Source organism: Terrapene carolina, unplaced genomic scaffold, assembly GCF_002925995.2.
Source record: "Terrapene carolina triunguis isolate 2854851 unplaced genomic scaffold, T_m_triunguis-2.0 Scaffold242, whole genome shotgun sequence".
Taxonomy (NCBI): domain Eukaryota; kingdom Metazoa; phylum Chordata; order Testudines; family Emydidae; genus Terrapene; species Terrapene triunguis.
The window spans coordinates 4,899,051-4,909,604 of record NW_020664593.1 but is presented as its reverse complement, the minus strand read 5'-3'; the positions used below and the strand labels follow the sequence as shown (position 1 = coordinate 4,909,604).

The 10,554-nt window shown below is 52.6% G+C and overlaps 1 protein-coding gene across 1 annotated transcript in view; it reads left to right on the top strand.

Annotated features, from left to right (window-relative positions):
- The window catches only part of SLC22A15 (solute carrier family 22 member 15), a gene marked incomplete at its 5' end in the record, with an annotated part of 34,404 nt that overhangs the window by 16,712 nt on the left and 7,138 nt on the right, over positions 1–10,554 (top strand). Inside the window, 2 exons of the mRNA XM_029912772.1 lie at positions 1,113–1,253; positions 2,070–2,142. Of these exons, the coding sequence (XP_029768632.1) occupies positions 1,113–1,253; positions 2,070–2,142 (214 nt within the window). The remainder of the gene's footprint in view (positions 1–1,112; positions 1,254–2,069; positions 2,143–10,554) is intronic.

Sequence of the window (10,554 nt, the reverse complement as noted above, 5' to 3'; positions counted from 1 at the left end):
GTTGCCGACCCCTGCACTAGACGGTGGTGAATATAATTGTTTATTTTAAAGGGGTAGAACTCAAATTTCAGGGTATATGTCAATCACTAACTACCTGGGCTGAAATAGAAATAGGTTATTTTTTGTCATTATCCTTTATATAGGATTTTAACACTTTCCTCTGAAGCATCTGGTACTGGCCACTGTCAAACAGGATACTGGGCTAGGTGGGCCACTGGTCTGATCCTATATGGCAGTTCCCATCTTTTTGTCTAATGAAGCAATTTTAGATCACCCATCACATAGGAACCAAAGTCCCACCGAAAGTCCCACCGAAAGTCACCTAGATACTAAGTCACTTAAGCACTTTTGAAAAATTTTCTGTTGTTCTTTCCACCAGCTTACCAATAGTACAAATGCTACTCTTCAGCATTTATTGCTGTTACCAACAGTACTCCCAGAAAATGTTTAGAAATTGTCATAACAATTTTCAAACCAGTCACCTTATCTTTTACTTCTAATGCCTATTATAACAATTTAAAAACAGAATTTAAGTAAAAAATTGAACTTCACTGTTTTTCATAATTTGGTCAGTGAGACAAACTGACTTCTTTGCTTTTTCTGGCTCTCATGCTGTGGTGCTGGGGACTGTAGTCATTTAAACAAACTATTTCTACTGGATTTCTTAATTTAAAGGGAAACACCTGGACTGACATTAGATGTTAAATTATTCTCCCTCCTCCTCCCCGCTTCCAACCAAAAAATTGTAGGCCAGATTTGAAAGTCTCTTTTCAATGTAAAACTTAATTCTAAAATACATTTCACAGGGTGTTCAAAGGAAGAAGTTTTTCCTCGTTATACAATCTAACTGTACAGTTAAAGAAAATGGGTGCATTTTCCCTCCACATCTTACAAAATCAGATAGGTGACTTTTTTGCTACTGCTGCCCCAAGGATGGATTTCTTGAATTCTCTTGAGCTTTGAGAGCCCTACTGAAGCCACATATAATCAATGTATGCACCTCTGACAGATATGGTCAGCATAACAAACTCTTCATCAGATTCCCTTTCATTCCATTTGTAACTGAAGTGATTACTTAAAGGACATTTCTGTATGCTATGGATCCTTACAAGGGTCACATTTTCTTTATCAGCCACAGGAGTGTTTGCAGTTGTGAACAGCCGTTCTTTGTCTTTATTGGGGAAACTGACAATCAGTGCAGCATTTAACATTGTTTATATCTACACGTCAGAGCTTTATCCTACAGTGATCAGGTAATCTGAATTCACTTTGTGGTGGTGGTTTCTCTTGCCCATCTCTCTAATCCTTATTACTTCCACTTTTATTTTTGTCCTGTTAACAGCTCCTTCTCATAGAGACTTTCCTTTAATTAAAGGAAAACTTGTGTGGTTAGTCATAGGGCCTTATAGCAGTAGCACCTGAAATCCTCTAGCTGCTATGTAAACATAAGACAACTCCATTAAGTATTCATGCTAGTGTAGCCAGTGATGTTGGGGCTTATACCTTCAGGAGGCTGCAATTGTTTAGAGCAACTTGATCATTCACAAATATACTTGAGCAGCTCTGACATTTGATCTACGAGGGAGTAGTGGAGCCACATACTCTTTGTAGGAGAGTGGACAGATGAATGTAGCATATAGATGCACTTTGTACTGGCGGTTCCCCCAGGTACAGCCATTGGTAGCCAGCCAGCCAGTGTAGCTAGTACCAGCACACCTGTAGTGTAGACACACAAATCTGATATGTGGTGTGATTTGGATTAGTGCCATTTATCCCCAATTTCAAAAAATGTGCACTAGTCCAAATCACAGTTTACAGTGATTTTGTCTCTACTGTGGCAGCTACACTAATGCCTGAAACTGTTTGTGAACAGGGTCTCTGTTCTTCAGCACTGTGTACAGTTCCACTACTGGAATGCTTTTAGCAGCATTCCAATACCTCCCTTGCCAACAAACTTTGTCATAGGCATAGTACAATGACCAAGAATTTTCTTATTGCTGACATCTTTTAAAAATTCCTTAATTCCTCTCCTGCAAATACCATAGATTAATACCTGTATTTTTCTTTAGGAATGTTGGAATGGGTTCCTGCTCCATGTTTTCCCGGGTTGGTGGGATTATTGCTCCCTTCATTCCTTCACTGGTTTGTCTGCACTTATATTTTTATTTCTATCTTGCTTAGCTCTGATGTATCAGATGTTTGCAGGGATGGGGGAAATAGGACAAACTGTGTATGATTCAAGATCTGTAAAATATAATCAACATGGAGGATATGTCAATATAGTATCATGCTTCTCCATACATGGTGAAGGACAGCAGGGTGTAGCCCTCATGTAGGCAAAACTCCCACTATTTGTTTCAGTCTGTGTTTTATCCATGTAAGGATTTCATGAACTGGCCTATACGCTTCACAGCCTGACCACTTTCAGATGCTCAGATACTATGGTGGTGAGCCTCTCCTAAAATCCTGGGTAGGCAAAGTTAAAACCTAAGCTGGTGTGTAGGATTTACCATATCAGATGAGATTGTTGTACTCTTTAGTAGTTATTATCCCCACTCTGTCTAATGCTAGAGATTAATCCCTTCATATAAATTGCCTCAACAAACGTGTAGTTCTGGAAATGGATAGGGGAAAGGGAAGGAATGATGTGATCAATTTATTCCTTGAAATGTGAGGTTTGTGTTTTAACCTTAAAATCTTAATGGAGAAGAGAGAGGCAGCCTCAACTGGCTTCACTCTCACTAGATACATGCAAATTAAAATTCATAGCTAAGTGTCATGTCTCTAGATGTGGATATTCATGTAGAGAGACCTGAGATACTTAAAATCCCTGAGCCTGAATCTCGCAGGAGGCCCTGAACAGAATGAGAAATCAGGGTCTGGGGAATTACATATATTCTGTATGGTATAGTGACCTGAGGTACTCATATAAAAATAAATGGCCAGATTTTCTCATGGCAGAAAGGAACCGGAAACTGTCAACTCTGACCAAGTGAAAATTCCCTTTGTAGGGTGGAGCTTTCTTGCTTCTGCATCCCCTCCCACCTGACTCAGGCAAAGGGATCTATCAGGAAGGCAGGGCATGTTGAGGGTATTCTGACTATTTGGCCTTTGGGAGTCCATTGATAGCTGGTGTAGACTAGCAGCCCCTACCCTACTCCAGGATAGGCTCAGGCCAGTGCAGATCTGCCTGAGGAAGTGTCACAGGCTCCCTGACATGGGTGGTGGTGATCAGGTGAGGATATGGGGGCACTCCATTCTGTTGTGTCCGACAGGAACTTTGCACTGCAGAGAATCTGAACAAACGATCTTAAATAATCAATTTGAGACTTCATCAAACTTAAACATATGTCAGCTTTGTGTAAACATGAGAACAAATAAATGTTGAATTGGGGAAAAAACTTGTTTGTTTTGGGAGTTCCCCCAAGACATTTGTAAATAAGGTTTGTCTTTTTGTTGGGGGAGAAAGTTATGAGGTTGTATATATTGTTGATAAAACATTGTGCCTTTATGCCTGGTCATAGTCTAATATTGTGTTAACTTTTCCTATCTTGATTTAAAATTTTTTCACAATTGAAAGTGAGTGAAAGACTTAAAACAAAAAAAAAATCAATTAACAGTCACATTAAATTTTCAAAATGAACTTGCCTGGCTTCTCAATTTGCCTGAAACTGTACATTCTTCTTCGAGTGCTTGCTCATATCCATTCCAGTTAGGTGTGTGCGCGCCGCGTGCACGATCGTCGGAAGATTTTTACCCTAGCAACACCCGGTGGGTCGGCTGTGGAGCCCCCTGGAGTGGCGCCGTTATGGCGCTGGATATATACCCCAGCCGACCCAGCGCCCCCTCAGTTCCTTCTTACCGCCCCTGACGGTCGTTGGAACTGTGGAGCGCGGCTTAGCTGATCTCCACACTCCCTAGCGTTTCACTGTTCTTGTTATATTTAGTTATATAGATAGTTGTAAATTGTTATCGGGGGTTTAGGGGGTGTTTCTCCCCTTTTCCCCCCGGCGCACAGCCGGGCCCATGCCCAAGGCTCCTGGCTTTAAGCCGTGCGCGTCCTGCGGGAAGCACATGCCAACCAGCGACCCGCATAGTTCTTGCTTGAAGTGCCTGGGAGAGACTCATCCAGCAGATAAGTGCCCTATCTGCAAGGCCTTCAAGCCGAGGACAAGGAAGGAGCGGGACTTTAGGCTCCGACAGCTCCTCATGGAGGCGGCGCTGAGTCCGGATCCTCCCTCGGCGCGCCCTGTCCCGGCACCGAGCGCTTCGGTGCGCAGCGCCCCGGCGGGCCCGACCGGTGCGGCAGAAAAGACTGTCCGGCACCGACCGACGTCGGCACCGCGCCCGCCCAAAGAGCCTCGGCACCGATCCATTTCGCCGGGCCATAAGAAGACCGCTAAGACACGGGACGCTGCTGCCGCGAAGATACAGGCTCCCCCGGTGCCGGGGGTAGAGCCGCGTCCGCAGCTGGACCGCCAAAGGCAGGCGGCCACACCGTCGACTCCGGCACCGAGGCCGTTGAGTCCGGTGCGGACTGTTTCACCACCAAGGCTGGTGGTGGAACCTTGTCTCCCTTCCACCCCGGAGACCTTCGCTTCCGCGAGAGACCTGATCGCCCTCACTGAGCCGGCGCCGTCGCAACTCCCGGCACCGGTAGCCCCACGTGTGCTACAGTCTAGAGGGAAACCTGCCTTGGTGCGCCCACCGTCGCCAGTACAAACCTCTCGGCACCGCTCCAGATCCCGAAGCAGGTCCCGACGCCGCTCTGAGTCCCGGCGCCGACTGTCACCTCGGCACCGGTCGTACTCGCGGCCCAGATCTTCCTCGCGGCGCCGCTCAACATCCCGGCACCGCCGTGACGACCGGCACCGATCGGGGTCGAGGCGCAGCTCCCGGCACCGGTATGAGCGCCACTCGGGCTCGAGAGGCCGCTCCCGGTACCACGTCTCCTCCAGATCGTCGTCACGTTCCAGATCGGGATCCAGGCACCGGAGGGACTATCGGCACCGGTCCAGGTCCCGGCACCGTTCGCCGGCACCGCACAGGGACAGGTCCCCTTACGGTCGGCACCGATCGGCACCGTACCATCCGGTACCGACGGCATCGGCTTCGGCACCGCCGTGGCCGTCGAGATCGGCGTCGCGGTCCTCTGGGACAGGGGAGCCCGGCCACCTGCAGGAGACCGACGACCCGATACAAGGACCTGCGCATTGGTCCTTCTGGACTCCTTGGGCCTACCACCAGGCACAAGGAGCTCCCCTATCGGCCTCCCGCTCTGGCCGTTCGGAGCCTAGGGCCCCAGAGTCCACCATCTCCCGCCCTCCGCCAAGGGACGTGGAGGCTCCAGTGCCCGCACCTGCAGAGGCCCTGGACCTGGGGGCAGGGGATGCCCATCACCAGGAACACATGGAGCAGGATCAACCATTGGACCCCTTGCCACCGGGGGTATCCTCCTCGTCCTCTCCTGATGAGGCCGTAGCGGGCACTTCTACCACCGGGCCGCCTCCGATAGACCTCCGGGCCCATCAGGACCTGCTGCGGCGCATGGCTCGCAATCTGGACCTCCAGGTGGAGGAGATTGCGGAGGTCCATGACCCAATAGTGCAGATCATTTCTGCGGATGCTCCATCCAGGGTGGCATTACCGCTGGTCCGCACCATCCAGGCCAACGCCACCACTATCTGGCAGACCCCGGCCTCTATTCCGCCCACGGCCAGAGGGGTGGAGAGAAAGTACTTCGTGCCTTCCCGGGAGCATGAGTATCTGTACACTCACCCCCAACCGTGCTCACTGGTGGTGTCATCAGTGAATGCACGGGAGCGCCATGGCCAGCAGGCTGCTGCGCCCAAATCGAAGGACGCTAAGCGCTTCGATTTGTTCGGACGCAAGGTGTATTCTGCTGGCGGACTGCAATTGCGGGCAGCGAACCAGCAGGCGCTCCTCAGCCGCTATGGCTTCAATATGTGGTCCTCGATGGGGAAATTTAAAGAACTGGTCCCCCAGGACTCGAGGGAAGAGTTCGGGGCCTTGGTAGAGGAGGGCAAGCGGGTGGCATGCACCTCCCTACAGGCATCCCTGGATATAGCGGACTCGGCCGCTAGGACACTGGCTTCCGGGATAGCAATGCGCCGAATCTCCTGGCTCCAGGTGTCGGGCTTGCCACCGGAACTGCAGCAGACCCTGCAGGACCTACCGTTCGAGGGCCAGGGCCTCTTCTCAGAGAAAACAGACTCGAGGCTCCAAAACCTCAAAGACTCCCGGACAATGATGCGCTCCCTGGGGATGCATGTCCCAGGGCCTCAGCGCAGACCCTTCAGGCCCCAACCTCAGCGGTTCTACCCTCCCCCGCCTCGTCCAAGACAGGACTTTGCTAGGAGGCGGGGTCGAGGCGGTAGGCGAAGGTCGACCGGCCCTCAACCCGGTCAGAACCAGGGCCAGTCTAGGCCACCTTCAGGGCCTAGACAAGCCTTTTGAAGGTGCGGTCGAGGACGGCACCACGACCGGTACCCAGGATCCGACTCCCCCTTTCCGGGATCGCCTCTCCCGCTTCCACCGTGCTTGGTCCCGTATAACCTCGGACCGTTGGGTCCTTCGCACGGTGGAAAGGGGATACGCCCTCCAGTTTTCCTCGCCCCCCCCCCTCCCACTCCCCCTCCCCGTCCCTCTTCAGGGACCCTTCTCACGAGCAACTCCTTACACAGGAGGTTTTTGGGCTCCTCGCTATGGGGGCCATAGAGGAGGTTCCATCGGAGCTAAGGGGCAGGGGGTTTTACTCCCGCTACTTCCTGATACCCAAGTCAAAAGGGGGTCTAAGGCCCATCTTAGACTTGCGCGGACTCAACAAATTCATAGTAAAGTTGAGGTTCCGCATGGTGTCATTGGGGACCATCATCCCTTCACTGGATCCTGGAGACTGGTTCGCCGCCCTCGACATGAAGGACGCTTATTTCCACATAGCGATTTATCCGCCTCACAGGCGCTTCCTGCGGTTTGTAGTAAACAGGGTACACTACCAATTCGCAGTCCTTCCCTTCGGCTTGTCTTCAGCTCCCAGGGTGTTCACAAAGTGTCTGGCAGTCGTCGCGGCCTTCCTTCGTCGACAAGGGATACAGCTGTTCCCGTACCTGGACGACTGGCTGGTACGCGGCCACACCAGAGACCAAGTGCAGGCCCATGTCCAAATAGTGACACGCACTTTCCACGAGCTGGGCATTCTACTCAACAGAGAGAAGTCCACTCTAGTGCCAACTCAGAGAATAGAGTTCATTGGAGCAATCCTGGACTCCAGACATGCACGAGCCATCCTGCCAGACAGCCGCTTTCAGGCCATTTCAAGTGTTATTCAAGGTCTCAGGGCCTTTCCAACTACCACCATAAGGACGTGCCTTGCCCTCTTGGGCCACATGGCCTCGTGCACCTACGTAACCAGGCACGCCAGGCTGCGACTTCGCCCATTGCAGACTTGGGTGTCATCGGTTTACCGTCCTCACCGAGACGACCTGAGCATAGTGGTCACGGTTCCGCCCGCAGTCTTGGCCTCCCTCGCATGGTGGACGGACCGCACGGCGGTCTGTGCAGGAGTGCCTTTTCACGCCCCACAGCCCTCCCTCCACCTAGTTACGGACGCTTCATCTCTAGGATGGGGCGCTCACCTGGGGGAGCATCATACCCAAGGCCTGTGGTCGGCGTCCCAACTAGCCCTGCACATCAACGTCCGCGAGCTGATGGCAGTGCGCCTGGCTTGTCAGGCTTTCCTCAACTTCCTACAGGGCCGTTGCGTGCTGATTCTCACCGACAACACCACGGCCATGTTTTACATCAACAAGCAAGGCGGAGCCCGCTCATCTCCCCTATGCCAAGAGGCCATTCGCCTGTGGGACTTTTGCATCGCCCACTCGATACATCTCACGGCGTCATTCCTGCCTGGAGTCCAGAATACGCTGGCGGACCGTCTCAGCAGGTCCTTCCAAACGCACGAGTGGTCGATTCGCCCGGACATCATCTATTCCGTCTTCCAGAGGTGGGGGTTTCCCCACATCGACCTGTTCGCATCTCGGGCCAACAGGAAGTGCCAGGCATTCTGCTCCCTACACGGGCGAGCCCAGGGCTCTCGGTCGGACGCCTTCCTCATGGCATGGAAAGACCATCTGTTCTACGCCTTTCCCCCATTCCCGCTGGTCCACAGGGTACTGCTCAAGATCCGCAGGGACCATGCACGGGTAATTCTAGTCGCTCCCGCTTGGCCGAGACAGCACTGGTACACCACACTTTTGGAGCTGTCAGTACAGAGACCGATCACGCTCCCCTTGACTCCAGATCTCATCTCTCAGGACCACGGCCGGCTGTGTCACCCCGACCTGCAGTCGCTCCACCTCACGGCGTGGATGCTTCATGGTTGAGTCGCTCAGAGCGGCAATGCTCGCAGGCCGTCCAACAGGTCCTGCTGGGAAGTAGAAAGCCCTCTACGCGCACCACTTATTTAGCCAAGTGGAAGAGGTTCTCCTGCTGGTGTGAGCAACGAGCTACGTCTCCCTCGCAGGCTCCTATCCCCTTGATACTGGAGTACCTCCTGTCCCTAAGACAGCAAGGCTTGGCGACATCCTCAATTAGGGTTCACCTCGCCGCTATTTCCGCTTTCCACCCAGGAGAACTCACGTCCTCGGTCTTCTCTAACCCGATGGTCGTTAGATTCCTCAAGGGCTTAGACCGGCTGTACCCACAGCAACGACAGCCGGTTCCAACGTGGGACCTCAACCTCGTACTCTCTAGGCTCACAGGGCCTCCGTTTGAACCATTGGCTACCTGCTCGCTCCTGTACTTATCTTGGAAGACAGCCTTCCTGGTAGCCATCACCTCAGCACGGCGCGTCTCGGAACTCAGGGCGCTCACATCCGAGCCCCCATACACGGTGTTCCATAAGGATAAGGTGCAGCTTCGCCCCCATCCTGCCTTTCTTCCAAAGGTGGTGTCACCTTTCCACGTGAACCAGGATATATTCCTCCCGGTCTTCCATCCCAAACCGCACGCTACTCGTCAGGACCAGCGTTTACATTCGTTGGACGTTCGCAGGGCCCTGGCTTTCTATATTGACCGTACAAAGTCGTTTAGGAAGACGACGCAACTCTTCGTTGCGGTAGCCGACCGGATGAAGGGCTCACCGGTCTCTTCACAGTGCCTGTCCTCCTGGATCACGTCCTGCATTCGTGCTTGTTACGACCTGGCCGGTGTTCCGACGCCACGCATCACCGCTCATTCCACGAGGGCTCAGGCCTCCTCGACTGCCTTCCTGGCTCAAGTACCGCTCCAGGACATTTGTAGAGCTGCAGTGTGGTCATCGGTCCACACATTTACTACCCACTATGCGCTGGTGCAACAATCCAGAGACGATGCTGCTTTCGGGTCAGCGATTCTGCACACAGCAATGTCTCACTCCGACCCCGCCACCTAGGTGGGGCTTGGGAGTCACCTAACTGGAATGGATATGAGCAAGCACTCGAAGAAGAAAAGACGGTTACTCACCGTTGTAACTGTTGTTCTTCGAGATGTGTTGCTCATATCCATTCCAAACCCGCCCCCCTTCCCCACTGTCGGAGTAGCCGGCAAGAAGGAACTGAGGGGGCGCTGGGTCGGCTGGGGTATATATCCAGCGCCATAACGGCGCCACTCCAGGGGGCTCCACAGCCGACCCACCGGGTGTTGCTAGGGTAAAAATCTTCCGACGATCGTGCACGCGGCGCGCACACACCTAACTGGAATGGATATGAGCAACACATCTCGAAGAACAACAGTTACAACGGTGAGTAACCGTCTTTTCAAATTTCTGGAGTTCCATTTTAGGCAACTCACACTTTTGCTTCCTCAAACTTGGTTTTGCATTTGACATCTACTCAATTTGTGTGCACAAATCAGCATTTGTGTCAAAATTGCATAGCCAAGAGCTTGAATGCATGAATTTAGCAGGCACTTATTTAAAATTTTCCTTCCAAAAACCTGTGGATCCAGAGGTATCGATAAGATTGGTTCCAAGCATTTCTGAAATCTTCTGTTCCAATCTTTATGTATCATTAAGGCTACATTTTAGTCACAGGTATTTTTAGTAAAAGTCATGGACAGGTCACAGGCAGTAAACAAAAATTCACGGCCCACGACCTGTCCATGATTTTTACTATATACCCCTAACTAAAACTTGGGGGAGAGGGGGTTCTTGGGGGAGGGGGAGGGGCATGTGGCCTGGGGCTCCCGCTGGTGCTGGGGGGAGGCCATGTTGCTGGTGCTTGGGGGGGATTGGCAGGGCTCGCATGCTCCCTACCGGGCCCGTGGGGCTCCAATCGCTGTTCCTGCCACAGGCGCTGGCTCCGTAGGTGCAGCTCCCATTGGCTGAGAAACGCAGCCAATGGGAGCTGCGGGGGCGGGGCCTGCGGGCGCAGGCAGCGCACGGAGCCTCCTGGCCCCTTCTCTGCCTATGCTAGTGGCAGCTGGGGAGCCGCCCCACCCCTGAGGCAAGCGCACCCCTAGCCCATAGCCCCCTCCCACACACCCAAACTGCTGCTA